General features: G+C 36.7%; 1 protein-coding gene across 5 annotated transcripts in view; it reads left to right on the top strand.

Annotated features, from left to right (window-relative positions):
• Window positions 1-15,526, top strand: part of EFR3A (EFR3 homolog A) — an 86,244-nt gene that overhangs the window by 34,697 nt on the left and 36,021 nt on the right. For 4 of the 5 annotated variants that reach the window (XM_055704567.1, XM_055704569.1, XM_055704566.1 and 1 more), the window contains 3 exons: window positions 1,524-1,645; window positions 5,218-5,367; window positions 11,480-11,617. In XM_055704567.1, the coding sequence (XP_055560542.1) occupies window positions 1,524-1,645; window positions 5,218-5,367; window positions 11,480-11,617 (410 nt within the window). The remainder of the gene's footprint in view (window positions 1-1,523; window positions 1,646-5,217; window positions 5,368-11,479; window positions 11,618-15,526) is intronic. The other variant, XM_055704568.1, reaches the window with a different exon arrangement.

Below are 15,526 nucleotides of genomic sequence, written 5' to 3'. Positions count from 1 at the left end.
TGGATGCAGTACTTCATCTCGGAACTTATTAATGCCAACTAGATGGCCAAAATTTCCATATAGGTGTCATGGGTAATACAGATGTATCACGATATATTTTCTTTTTCATGCCATTATAACGGCATTGACTTTTGTTGAATGTGCAGTTCATTATAACCCCAGATTGCTTTTCTGCATTCAGCTGTGTCTGGATTGTATTTGTACAGATGTCTTAAAATGGTACGTTGCGCTTGCCATTCATAAATTGCAGCTGTGATTTTTCAGGTTCTCAAGAACTGGGCATCAAATGTGCCTACAGCTCTGGTCAGCTTAGTGTTCTTTGCAAATTTGATGAGCTCACTCTCTTATCTAAGTCTGCAGTGAAACTCACACACCTACTGTATTCCAGACAGGCCCCTTCAGAAGTTCATTTGGTGTGTTATTGTAGTTTGATGATTTACAAGTGTTTCAGTATTTTTTCCAAACACTTTTGCATCTATCTTATGAGGAATGTTCTTTTGACAGTGTTTTTCTAGCTCCCGTTTGAGAATTTTTTGTGGTTTTTTTGTCAACAGCATCACTGAAAAAATATGACAGATTCTGCTTGGTCTGGATTCACAAAATCTATTTCCTTGTCACAGGAATAATTTAGGCTGTGTTGATGTGATTTGTTCTTGACAAATACACGTTGACTGTATTTACCCCTTTGTTGTGTTGTAGATGTTTGCAAATTGGAACTTTTTTTTTTCAGTGTGTCTCTGCGAATGGAATTTAAGTTGACTGGGTATAATTCTATGACTCCTTCTTTTTTCCCTTTTGTAAAGATAGGCAGAATTGACAGAATGCCTCCAAGTTTATTCGCTTTGAATTTTGGTAAGTCAGGATGTTGCTAGTTAACCTGCTAGTGAGAGTGTACCCTTTGATTGCTTGGGCTGCTCTCTGCAACTACCTGAAAGGAGGCTGTAGCAAGGTGGGGGTCAGTCTCCTCCCAAGTAAGAAGCAATAGGAGAATAGGAAATGGTCTCAAGTTGTGCCAGGGGAGGTTTAGAATAGATATTAGGAGAAATTTCTTCACCGAAAGGTTTGTTGAGCATTGGAACAGGCTGTCCAGGGAAGTACGTGAGTCACCATCCCTGGAGGTATTTAAAAGGTGTGTAGATGTGACAGGTAGGGACATAGTTTAGTGGTGGACTTGGTAGTGGTAGGTTAACAGTTGGACCCAATGATGCGTAGGGTCTTTTCTGACCTAAATGACTCTTAATATTCTATGAATTAATGACATTCACTATATTGCATAGTATGTTGTATTTCATGCAGTTGTACCCTTTCATAATGGTCTAAATGAAGTTCTAGTGGAAAGGCTTTAAAAAGAAAAGTCTCCAATTTAACTTTTTCTTCTCTGAAGTTAAATACTTGAGTATTGTCAAATCTGGATTTTCTCCTATGCAATATTTTATGTTACTTTCTAAATGAAGCTTAGTATTCATTATTCTTTTGGGGGAAATTGGTATCAAAAGCTTTTTTTAATGTATTTCATTTTCCAGTTTGTCAAATTTGCCAACATTGAAGAAGACACACCTTCTTACCACAGACGCTATGACTTCTTTGTGTCTCGATTCAGTGCCATGTGTCATTCATGTGACCATGATCCAGAAATACAAACTGAGTAAGTGTCATTCTGTATGCATTACAGAAAACGGTCTTAACACGTTAATACAGTCTGTAATACAGCTTGTATTATGACATTTAGTGGAATAGGTTATTCCATAGGAAGAAAATGAAAGTCTTGATGTTTTAAACAGCACTGAATATTACAAATCCTACATGTCTAGAACTCCTAGAATACTTAAGTGGAATTTTACCTGAATAACGCCTGCCAGATTGCATGGATTTTCTCCAGAAAGGCACTACTTACTACTTTAAATGTGTGCAAGTTGCATAACTCATTTGAGAAATTAATGGGGCTACTTATATGAATAGCAAAAGCATATTTTGAGTCTGCTGTTTGAGAATTACTCATTAGAACTGAATTTTCTTAGATGTCTGCAGTACGATACTGTGTATGAAACTGAAATGCCTTCATGAATTAGTATTACAGATTTTCACATGATTATGTAAGTACCACAGGTTTGTTTAACTTCGGCTCCCCCTAGCGGGATTCTGTACCTGCAGCGGTAGTGCGTGTTCCACTCCTGAGCATTTTAGAAAACTGAAAGCTTTTCAGCTTAGATTATTTGCATCTCTGTTGTACTCATCTTTTCTATTTCTATGCATTAAATTGTTTAGTCAACTGTAAAAAAATCCACGTGCTGAACACTTACGCAACCCTTTGGGTGTACTGTTGTTACGTTAGCTGCAACGCATAAGGACTTTTCTTAAAGTTTGCAGTTTCAAAAATCTGTGAACTGTATTTTCAAAAAAGATGAATGCTCTGTACATTGGTTAGGAGAAAAAAACCCAACAAACCCCCAAAAAGTCATTCCTCCTTATTTTCTGTAATTTGCTGCCATCTTACTTGTGTGCCCTATTGCTGCTGCATACGGTTCTGCTGTAAACTGTCTCTGAAAGCGTAAGGATTAAGTTTGCCTGCTTCTCCCATACTTTTCCCTTGCCCCCACCCATTTTCCTTAGGAACATTTATTCCAGTGAATGGTTTTACAGGATGACCCTGTAAAATTGTTTGGGGAAGAACTGGATTGTACTTGGGGACCAAAAGGCAAATGGCATGGAAACTTCTTAAGCAGGTGTCACTAGTGAAGCCATTGTGTCATGGAATTAACTCATAACTTAGGCTTCTGCCAGGTACAGTCTTATTTACCTGAAGCTGATGGTTGCAAATTGTATTCATGTTTTAATGAGCTTTTTAAGATTTTGCCTTTCTGGGCTTAGTGAAATTAAAACAGACATGTTAAACTACTTACCATAAAACATTTCGTAAGAGGTTAGGATACGAAGCTCAGGTCAGGATTTTTAGTAGTACTTTTGCCTTCATTGCCCCTTGCTAATGGGTGGTTATATTAATAATGAACTAGAACATGGAATGAATTAAGAAATCAGTACATCCCTGATTTCATCTATCAAGTATGATCTACCACTCACAAGGATGCCTCAAAGTAAAATACCTCGAACTGATTGCTGTAGGAGCAAGAGAATTGTGTTAATCTTTTGCTCTTCAAATTGTCAGCCTGCACCATTACCTGTGCTTCAGTCTGCAATGTTGATGTACCCTTAGACAAGGAGGAATTTCATCCTAGTGACATAAGACTGTATATGACCTTGATTTAAATGTAATCTCTGCTTTAATACCTTTTATTCTTTAGTGGAATGAAACCTCTCCTGTATGTGCTGGAATTTGATGCTACTCCATCCTCAGTTCTTTAATCATCATTTTTCAACCTCCTATACAACAGTAAGAATGTAAAATTAGTGCTAGTGGCGCTCCATTAAACAAAAGTGTAGCCTTTTTTCCCCATGTGAATCAATTTTTTAATCGGGTTAACCAAATGCATAGAAATGCAACTTCTTCCACATCATCCTAGATAGTTTAAATGCATCGCTTTTGAAAGAGATGTTTGTGAACAGCAATCATTCTTGGAGTTGTCATAACAGATTTGCTGTAGGCACAGGTAATTCAACAAAACAGAGAAGCTATGACTACAGGTTACAATTCTAAATGCAGATATCACAAGTAGTCAATGCAGTTGATGGGGCTAGGGTGTGATTCAGCTGATGCTAAAGACCATCTGGAGTCACTGTTCACCTGCATAGCTTGAGGTTCCACTGAACTGACTGGCTTGAATGGGAGCTTGAACATCTTCTGCACACATAGTCAGGTCATTTAGGCTTCAGAGTCTGAAACTGAATATCACCTGTTAAGTAAGATTTCCCTTTCAGCAGGGGAATTAAGTGCTAGTATTGAATGTATCTGAAGCCAAATATCAGCAAAACTTGATTACCTTAAGAACTAATAATTAAAAAGAAAAAAAATGTTTCAGTGATGGAAGTTTGGAAGCCCTGTTTCTTAAAAGTCATTCTTAGATCCTTATATTGAAAACTTAATGTTGGAATACTGCACTGCAGTTTTAGTGCAGTAATACCAAGTGCTTTTCTAGCTGTTTGTGCATCACTCTTCTTCCCTGTTTTGTATTTAATCCTGTTAAAACTGTCCTGAAAGTTCTAGAATGGTATTGTATCCATATTGGAAGGCACATGGCTTTGTTCAGAAATAGCTGAAAAACAGGAGGCTACAGATCTAAGCTTTTACAAATTGAATTCTAACCAAAAATATTAATTATAGAGTTTGGCTAGTTCATCTAGCAGACGTTTTAATTTAGCGAACTTGACTGAACAAAATATAGTTATGTGTTGTCCATACTGAAATTAAGATTTAAAAAATGAGGGATAGATTTTAATAGAAATAGTTTAGAGAGGCTTGCGTTTATTTCTCTTGATGGCTCTACCACCCTTTCTTCTACTTGTTTTCAGTAAGTAAAATTCTATTCCTGCCATTTATTATAACAACTAATTTGGTATTACCACTTCAAAAAATAATATTTTGCCATTTGTTTCATTGCACAGGTCCTCCTGCAAACTATTTGTTTAACAAAATAATGACAATAGCTAACAGCTAGACTAAGTCTTTTTTAGAACGTACATTAATTTTTTATTTTTATGGGTTTATTATTGTTGATTAGTTCTCAATTTCATTCAAACAGTTTTAGCTTAAGAGTGATGGTTCCTTTTGTGTGTCACACTTTGGTTGATAGAATTATCCTTTGCTTTAAATCTTGTGAATCTTGCACAAATCTTTAAAGATTTGTTACGATATTGCTTCAGCTCTACTATGGTAACTTCACAATATTTTTCTTCAGCACTGGAGTAGGTTGAGATTGCACACGGTTTCAACTAATGGGTAGTAAATCATGTGGAGTTGGTGGGGTTTTACCCATGTGACTTCTGTTGGAAGTGGCGTACACAGTTTTGAGTATTCATTGATCAGTGTCAACACTATCCTTACAGATCATCTGTTCAGTTGTTTTGTCAGCTTCATTATGAGTTTTAAGGGCATTTAAAAACAATATGGGCAAACTTAACGAATTGGCCAGATTTCCAAATTACTATTTGTGAGAATGTAATGGGATTCCATACTACATAATTACTACTGCCCAAAAGGTAGAGGACCATACTGTGAGGTGCTGTGTTTCTCCTTTTCAGTAATTCCTTTTTTCCCTTCCTTAGGATACGAATTGCTGGAATCAGGGGCATTCAGGGAGTGGTTCGAAAAACAGTTAATGATGAACTTCGAGCAACTATATGGGAACCTCAACACATGGACAAGATAGTACCATCATTGCTGTTTAATATGCAGAAAATAGAAGATATTGACAGGTATTGATATTCCTGGTCACCGGAATGTTTTTTTAAGCAATCTTTATGCTTGTTTTTTATGGTACATACCTTTTTCTTCCCTTTAGTGGAAACAACTGCGGACATTTATTAGCTAAGTCTCCTTGAAACAGCTCTGCTTATCTGTCTTTAATGTTTCTTGCCTTGGAGTCTTTTCAACCACCTTCATTTCACTTGTTCTAGATTTTATTGGCCTAAAAATTGCTCCAAAAATTGTATAATCATGTTTAGACTTCTTAAAAATTGTAAAATCTGTGTTTTGTAACATCAGATGCAGAGATTAGTAAGTGCACAGGCTTTTAGGTGACTCAAATGATTTTGCTAGTTGTTTGTTAAAAATTGAGGGTTTAATTCCCATTTAGCAATTAGTAACAAGTGTCTGTCCTGTCTGCAACAGTACTTAAACTGAGAACTTAAAATCTATTTATATGTAGACACCCTTCTCTTTTTTTGCTTTCAATGACTCTTGGGCATATTACCTGCCAGGTATGCCTTCAGAAAAGATCTCTGTGATAACTGATGTTGAGGATATGCCAGTCACCTTGCAGTTGAAAAGTCGCTTTTTCTGGTCCGTGTCTTTATTTGTGGCTAAGCACTATGTAGGTATAAAAAGTCTTTATTGCTAGAACTGGGAAACTTCCTTAAAACCAACTTCAGCTGTGCAAACAAGGTTAAATGTTTGTTTCACGCCCAACTCTAGCTGCTTTAAAACTTGCTTGGTAAGTAGGCTCAGCAGCCTTCCCATAACAACACGCTTCTCATGCTTCCACATGATGCTGTTGCTAAATCTGACAGGATTCTCTTTTGGTTTGTTGGATTTTGGGGGTGGTTTTTTCCATTCCTCACCCTTATTTGTCTTCACTTATTTCTGACTGCTAGTACCTGTCCCTTCTCCAAGGCAAAATTTCAGACTAAATTACTAAAATCACTCATTGTCTATCTGTCCATGCTTTATCTATTCACTGCATATAACTGAGGGCCCACACAGTATGGGCAGAAATATTCTCTCACATGTTACATCTGAAGAGTGATCTCAATAAGAAACAAAGGTTTCTGAAACTGCTGTTTGAACGAGAGCCTAGTTAGCTTTTGCTTGCTCTTGCAGAGCTTCTAGATGTAGGTGAGCTCTTTCCTTTGCTACTTTTTACAGTGCCCTCAAGCATATGCTGTCCTTTATGTAGCAAAATTAAACTACTGATGGAAAAACTGACTGAAATAGGATTTGGATCAACCACTTAAAGAAGATCAGTTTATATGTACTGAAAGAATTTTTACCGTTTGTTGAGCAATGCAGTAGTGGTGGTAGAAAAACAAATCTGTCACAAAGAAACTGTTAATTAAATATCTGAACTGGCTGCTTGAAACTTTTTCTATAATGCACATTCACCAGAAAAAAAGACTAATGACTTTCCAAGAGGCAAGTAGGGGCTTTGTGTGAAGCGCATATGAGAGAAAAGCTGAAAACAGTATTTATAAATTGTTGATCTGCTGGCCTTAAATGATGTTATAGAAAATTTCTCATCTTGTTTTATATGCGACTTCATATTTGCGGAGCACAAACAGAGGCATATTGAAGAGTAGGAGTAAGAAGCATATTGTTCTGGCAGATGGAATCAAAGCATTATTTGAGAAAGAGCAGAAGTTCCAGAAAATACCCTCAACTAAAGTCCATAGAAAATAACCATTTTTAGTTAAAGCTGAAGTACACATAGGTAAAGCTTACCTTAAAGATCAGTGTAATTTTTACTTGTAGAACCTTACTAGCTTAATTTAAGATTCTTCTGAGTACATGTCAGATGAGACAATTTTTTGGAGTAAAGAAATTAATATTTAAACAACATTTTTAAAAGATAATTGTAATTGTGGATGTCATTATTTATCCATATATCTGAATGCACATTCTAGTTATGTGACTATCAGACAAATCTGCAAGTGTAACATATTCTAAAAATCAGATTGGGTTTTTTCTTAAGCTGTACTTCACTATGATTCTGTATGACAAAGTAATTGTCATGTGTACTTCAGTATAGTATAAGGCATTGCCTGAAAGACTCTGCCTATCTCCTTCAAGTTTCTGGAAGAAAATTCAGAAGAGTTGATCATGTATGTCAATTTACATGCATCTCTAAAATGGGAAGGGGATGTATGAAATCGGAAATTCACTTAGTTTGTAACATACTCCTCGTGATAACTGCAAACCTAAATGTGAAAGCCTTATTTAAGGCAGAAGGACATCGAGCATTTGTGGACTTGACTTCAAATCCTTCTAATGGATCTATAGTGTTCATATAAATTCTGTTTTAGAGGTAGATCAGAATATATTTCTTTCTCAGAGTGAGTGAGTCACAGTCAAACTTTCCTGTGGCTGCTCTGCTCAAAAGTAGTGGTTAAGTCTTCGTCTGCCCCATCATATTTTTTGGCCAGTCCTGGTTTTGTGGTTTTAAAATTGCTCTGAGCCAGTTTAAGCCTGTGATTAGATGTTTGCTGTGGAAACTACTGTACCTCAAAATGTCCCTCCTTCCATTCCTTGTTGCCACTTTTTCTGATACAGATTACCCACCAGAAAGCTGGTAGAACAGCTAAAGGGAGTGCTTCTTGCCCATTTCATTGCAAAATGCATTTCATGCTTCACTCCTCTGGGCTTGAGGTAGTACAGAAAGTCTGGATGCAGAGGATGCAAATCCAACTGCAGTGTTGCAGTTGGATTTGTCAGAGGTTTTGTAACCTCTGCTTAAAAACCAAGTCAGTGAAACAAAATAAGTAATGAGTTGCTGATTTGAATTTAGAAACTTGAGGGGCTGTACAAAGCTTTCCTTTAAAACTAAAACATTAAAAGAATAGTTTTGTGTTCATTGTTTTTCATCTGATAATGCTGAGAAATACGTAATGAGGAATACTTGGAGGTAGGTACTATTAAAGTTCAAAATAAAAATGTGATTCCTACAGACATATTCCTACATTCCTATCCTATGAGAAATAATTTTGAACATTCTGATGCGATCTAAGACTAATATTTTAGACTAGTAAGACTGAATTGCAATTTCTTTCTTTAACCTATTCTAAAATGAGATTCCTAGCAATGCTGAGAAGTCACCTTCTTGTAGGATTGCATATACAAACACTTAAAACATAACTTATTTTTACTACATTTAACTAGAATTCTTCCAGATAGACGAACTCTTGTGTGTTCTGCTTGCTTTCCCCTGCCCTCCAACACCCACCTTTAATGCTGCTGTGTTCTAGGGAATCTGTCAAAAAGGCAATGAGAATGACAGAACTGCACTGTCTTTTATACCTTCTCTGCACTGAGAAGGATGCCCATCTGCCTACATCAGTCTAGGCAGTACAGGGAAAAAAATGGGGAGATTGAGGGGCACAGCAGCTGAGTAAAGCTGCAGTTTAGTGGTACTCATGGTGGATTATATACAAATTGTCATGCCTTTTAGAATTCTAATCATTGTGCATTTATAAAACTATTTCTCTTTACTTATCTAACAGGGTGCCTGGGGCTTTTTTATTATTAACATTGCTAACTTATCAGATTTTATGGTAACTTCTGAGACACCGGTGTTACCAGAGGCAACAGGATTTTTATATTGGAACTTTTAAGACTGTAGTAGTCTTGAAACACTAGAAGATCTCTTGCTGTCAGAAGATACTACAACTATGATGCTAATGTGTCCATTTAACTCTGGCATTTCAGTATTTGACTTTTTATAATGCTCTAAAGCTATGGTTTTATGGTGCTGAAGAGTGAACATTAATTAAAGTTGATGCTCTTCGTGAACACTTTTAAAAACATATTTAACGCACAAGCTTGTTCTGCAGAACTGAAAGTATGTTTACCGTTTTAGTGTACTGATTTCTGCAGTCTTAAAGTCTCCTAATGCATACATGCATAATGTTAATGTAGGTGAATGAATTCTCACTTAAGTTTCTGTTTTTTGTGCAAAAAAAATACTTGACACCTGTAGGAACAGTACTTCTTGATACCTTAGAAGAAACAGTTTTCTTTCTTTCTCAGTCTTCCACCTGTCAAGTGCTCAATTTACATGAAATACTAGTAACAGCTTAATGGTATGATGTGTGAAGCACTTCAGAAATAAATTTCAAATGCCTTTAATTTGCTCTAAGGAGGTAACTTCGGGCAAAGGAAGAAAACCAAACAAAAACCCACAACCCAAAATATGAACCAAAAAACATTACCAAGACCTGCATCAAAAATGAGAACTGGAAACTCTTCAGGAAAGGCTCTGCCCTTCACTGTTCACAGTGCAGGTGCTGATTTGAGTTATGCCAAGGTGAGGAACAGGCTATTCCCTTCAAAACTTGGTGATAGAATTTGGGCTTGAGCAGCTTTTAGGTTGTCCAAAATAGTGTGGAGTTTCTGTAGTTCTCTTGTATCTGAATTCAGTCTTTAATTCAGTACTCTTGCTTCCTTTTTGTACCATGTTGATTTTAAATAGTCTAATTCCTAGTCAGAGAGAGAAAAGAAAGAAATGAAAATGCCAGTATTTGAATTTTACAAAAGATTGGTCATTGCTGCTGTGATGAGGATGAAACATTAAAGCCTTGCTTTGCACTGAAAGATATATTAACTCATAAGTTAACATTTCCATATGAAATGAAGCTGATATTTAAATGCTGATTTTAATTCCTTCTTACTATAAAATAATATTCATTTTAGTTTAAGTCATTCATTGGGATATTTTAGCAACTGAAGAAGTAGTAGCTTAGGCAATTAAGCAAAACTTAGGCAGTTTAACACTCCTAATGGTGTCTTTATCTGATACAAGGTTTAACAGTGTATGTTTTCACTGTTACTGTTTTCTGACTGAAGAAATCAGTTGGTGTTTCTGAGTAATGCCTTTAGTGAAAGAAGAGTCCTTCTTCAACAGGGACCACCTTTGTAAATATGGTATGGGGAAATTAATATCAATATCTATGTCTTAAAAATATATTTGCAAATCTGAAAGGAGTTTATTAGGGTTCCCCCCCCAAGTTATTTGTAACATACTATGTGATAAATATGGGAGTCCAGTTGCCCAGCAGTATCATAGAATACTATAGGACAAAAAACCAACTTGACAAAGGATTATATTATAATAAGGTTAAAATGCGAGGTTTGTGTGTACTGATGCAGACATTATAATAGGTACTATGCTTAACTTTGCAGTCCTTGTGGTTGATTAGCCCTGGCTGAAAGCCAAACTGAGCACATGCGTATGCACGTGCGCACACACACACACACACGTACGTCCTGCAGAAGCTACCCCACAGCCTCACAACCAGCACCTGGGCACCCCATACAATGCTCTCCATAGTAATGTTGGGAGACAATCAGTTAGTTACCTCTAACCAGATAGTGTAGAAGTTGCTCACCTTCTATGTGGGTGATAATGTTCTAATTAGTTCAGTCAGACTTCTTTTGAAGTCACAAGCCATCTGTTTCTGCATAACTATTGGAGTTTTATTTAATACTCACCCACACAGGGTGGATTCAGTAATGGGCAGGTGAATGAGATCATTAGTCTGAACAAAATGACTAAGATTCTGCCTAACTTTTTGCATGGTTTCGTAGCTTTCATTCATTGTTAGCAATGGGTAGTAATTTGTCAAAATGGAGTGGGTATTAAGTTAAATCAATGTTAACAGCCATTGCTTTTGTCATGTAAATATTCACTAATACAGTGGTCAGTACTGAGTGAGCAAATGGTGACCTGTAGTACTGCTATAAAAGAATAAAATATTTTTTTCAGAATTCTGGGTTGATGCATATTTGAGATACCAATATTGCCTAGATCAGGGGTCCTCAAACTGCAGCCCGCGGGCTGGATACGGCCCCCCAGGGTCCTCAATCTGGCCCCCAGTATTTACAGAACCCCCCGCCGGGGGTTGGGGGAGAAGCCAAGCAGCCGCAGATGACTGCCTGCCACTTCATCCGCACGCTGGCCCACTGGTTAAAAAGTTTGAGGACCCCTGGCCTAGAAGATCGAGAGTATGACTGATGAATGTTGAAGAACCAAGGCTGAGTACAGTAAGGAAGATGAATATTAATCAGTAGTAAAATAAATGTATTTTTGTCTTATTTCAGCAGAACCGGCCCTCCATCCTCTCCTACAGGAGGAGAGAAAGAGGAAAACCCTGCTCTGCTAGCTGAGAATTGTTTCAGGGAGCTACTAGGACGAGCAACGTATGGAAATATGAATAATGCTGTCAGACCAGTTTTCGCGTAAGTTGAAAATTCATGGAAAGGTCTTATCTTAAGGGAATTATATTTTTTTTTATTTCATTATCCAGCTGTCTTGCATTAAATTCCTTGCTCTTTACAACCCAAAGGATTCCATTCATGTTTCTTCAAAAAATTGCATCTCTTTTAATCTCACCTCTTTGTTGCCTTTCTGTTAACTTGAAGATAGTTATTGAGAAATGTGTTCCATTTTATTGGGGTTTAGAAGTGTAATATAATGATTTGCATGGGTTATTGCCTCAGCTAGTCTTTCTTTTGAGCGTGAAACTGTTTATTCAAGATATTAATGTCCCATAGATGACTGTTGCAGTCAGTAGAGACAAGCTAAATAAAATGCAAGTAGCACAAATGAATACTCTGCCCAGATTAATACATAAAGTTAAGAATTCTATTTTCTTGCAGTTTTCTTCCAAGACCCGTTTTGGTATTCTGTGAGGAATATCTTTTTACAGCTCATTTATTAGTGAATGGCAGGTGTGCACACTGTGTGCACATTATGTACAAATGTACGCAGTACAAATTATAGCTGGTGTATAAACAACCATGAGCAGCATTTTTCAGTTCTCTGCATTGCCCCACTTGCTTCCTTAAAAAAATGTGATGTGAAAAAAAGCTACAAGCATTGAGATAACTTAAATATGCTTCTTTCACCTCTGCTATTGTCTAGAAATTAGACATGTTTTCAGGACAAATCTTTGCAGGAAGCTTTAGACTTGGTAATACTACTTTTAAACCCGGGCTTTTGCTGTTGATGAGGAGAGCTGCTTGCTCCTTATTGTAGATTTTCAAGATACCCACCGGCTATGGGAATATCTTGGTTTAGATGGCCTCATGCTTCCCACAAAGACTTAAGTATTCTATTCATACACTGAAAGACACTCAAGTTACCAAAAGCCATTTTCAAGTTACCACTGTGAAGTAAGAACAAAAATGCAAAAATAAGGTGGGGTAGATACTGAGGGCAGAAAATACTGTAGCCCCTTGTTTTTTCACCCAAAACCATTAAATACAAAGAGTTGTGCTGTTATGTTACTTTCCAAGTATACCTATTATACAGATCTGATAGGAGTTTAACTGTTGCAAAGTTGAGTGTTTTACTTAACAAAAAAAAATATATTCCTCCGAAATACCTGCCACTAGAGTGAATGTTTAGGTACTAAACAGTCTGTATGGACTATTTGGAACTATTGCAGTGCTTTCTTACCGCTTTTCAGTTCCTTTTATAGGCTTATCTCAAAACTTCATCAGCATATGCAGTTACTTCAGTCTTTTGAATGATTTCAGTATCAGGGAAATTTTCCGCAAATAATTCCAGATTCTCTAGATTAGAATTAGTGCTTGGTTTGGGATTTGAGGTGGTGTCACACCTGCCTGTGGTAGAGCCAAAGCTTTATGTATTCAAAGTGATATTTCCAGCCTAGTTTCTTTTCTTGGTTGCTATGATCATAAGGAACCACTTGAGTCTTTGGGCATCCCAGTGGTGCCACATGCTGCATTTGTGAGCTGAAGTCATTAGATAATGACCAGTTGCTCAGAATATACCATCTCTTCTATGAATAGAGAGTCTTTGTGGTCACCTTTTTTGTGTTCCATTTTAAGGAAGAATTGCCAGATAAATTTATCTTTTTATAAAGAACTACTGGAAATGTTTAATATTTCTGAAGAACAAGAGATGCAAAAAATGCAATTTCCAAACTGATTTTCCTGAGCAAAAAGTGAGTGCTCGCTCTAATCAGCCTCACTTTGTGAATGGGCAGAAATGTTAGAAAGAAAGTTTGAGACAGTGAATCCATTGCACTTTATCTGATTGAAAAACCTGACTTAGTTTATGTATACTTGATTAGAAAAGAGGATCTCCTAACATTATTCAACAATTTCACAGCTTTTAAGCAAGCTCTGGAAGTAAAGGTAAGGCCGCTTATTACAGTGCTAACACTGAAGATGCAGGTTCAGTTCCCCACTTGAAGGCTTAGTCATATGGCATTGGTGTATCGGTCAATGCTGTATCACTCCTTGTGCAAAACTGAGAGAATAGTGCTTCTTGGATCATGAGGCCGAGTACGTTCACTGATTGAGGGATTTAACTATAATGATGACAGTTGAAATCTAAAGTTGGTCTTCTGATGTGGGTTTGGATTGACCTTAATTCTCCTTGTCTTTGGCAGAAGGTCTCCATGGTTTTAAGTGTCGACATGTAGCAGGTAGAAACTCTCAAATTCTCATTTTTAATGAAAACTGACAGATCAATCTGGAAAAGTGCTTAATGAAAGTAAAAAAATTTATATTAATATATGCTATGATTTTTTTTTTTTATTTCATGTCAGCAGTCACAAGCTATTTAGATTTCTTAGCATGAGTTTTCAGTGGTGAATAGATCAGGCAAGTCCAGAGGGATACAGGAGTCTAGCGTATATAAACAACTTCCCAAGTATAACAAGTTACGCCTTATTCATCTTGCTATATTTCCATTCTTGTGAGTTATTACATCATCTGTGCAAGTGTTTTGATTATCAAAAGACTGGTGTATTGATTTGATTATCAAAAGACATGTATCAGCAAACATGATACATGAGAAGATTTTATATTCCCATATATGTTTTGTTTCTGCTTTCCAATCATCAGTATCAATTTATTGTTTTGTACTGTAAAGGATTGCTTGCATGTGTGACAATGTGAGCAAATCCAGGGACCGTTAGTGGCTCTCGCTCCATAAAGTAGTAATTTGCAGCATTGGTTCTGCTGTTCCTTTTAATTTGAGAAACCTAATTGTGCACATTTACTATGTATATACAGCAGATCTTAATGAAAGGCAGAGTTTGGCATTTATTAATCCAGCAATAGAATGTTTTGCAATCTTACTTAGATATTCTTTATTAAAAGAAATATAATTGGAAAAAACAACAGGCAAGTTGTGACTTGATTTTAAAGAAACTAAATGTGCCATGGTGAAAATACCATTTACAGTCTTTTACAAAAACAAAACTACATTGAATACACTGCCTGCATTATGACAAGTAAAATATATCACCTACAGTAATCTAATACTCCTTTTCTTAGGAGGAAAGTACCACTGTGCAAAGTATGCTGTCCATGGAGCTATTACACAAAACGTTAACCTAGGCTGTCATCTTCCCCCTGCTGTCTTTCCATCAGTTCAGCTACCAGAAGCAGCTAATACCTAGCCTTTCTGGAAAAAGAAAACTATGTCTTGTTTTGGGAGGAAAGGTTTTTTTAAAAAATCCTGATATGTGATTGTTGACCATAATCTGCCTAAATGGATCTTTGGGGCAGATAAAGAGGAACTGTCAAGGGTAACAGAGAACACATGCTACTCTGACAGATTAAAGGATCAGTTCTAATTGGGAGAAGATAGTGGAGAGCATGATTTTTTTTGTATTTGATGAGACAAAAAGAAAATAAGTTAGCTAAAATAAGCTATCATGTACAAGAAATGATGGACTGTGCTGGAGTGATATTAGGGAGAAAGAAGACATGAATAAATAAATCATGAACTGATAAGCCTTGAAAGATTTATAGAGGTAATTTTGTCTGTCTTTCTACCTGAAGGCAGGATTAAATATACCTGTGTGTTTGGAATGTGGACAAGAAAGGCAGCTATCCTCAACAGGTAGTCCAGTTTGATATTTAGTAGTGTAAATTTGCTGTTATCTTGGCAGAAAAACACCTTTAAATTTCCTGAAATTCTTTCCTGTAGGGATTTCTATTAGAGTATGTAAGTGTCAAAATTTTAAGCTCTGCAATAGGCTGCATCATAATTCACGGCACAGGAGAGGGTAGCTTTATGCCAGCTGGTTTAATCAATCTTGAAGGAGACCTGTGTACTCAGCTAGGTCACTAGGCTGGTAGCAGCTGGCCAGTGAGTTAATTGAG

Source organism: Falco cherrug, chromosome 3 (genome assembly GCF_023634085.1).
Source record: "Falco cherrug isolate bFalChe1 chromosome 3, bFalChe1.pri, whole genome shotgun sequence".
Classification (NCBI taxonomy): Eukaryota; Metazoa; Chordata; class Aves; order Falconiformes; family Falconidae; genus Falco; species Falco cherrug.
The sequence above is the reverse complement of the archived record's forward strand: the minus strand, read 5'-3'. Positions and strand labels throughout refer to the sequence as shown.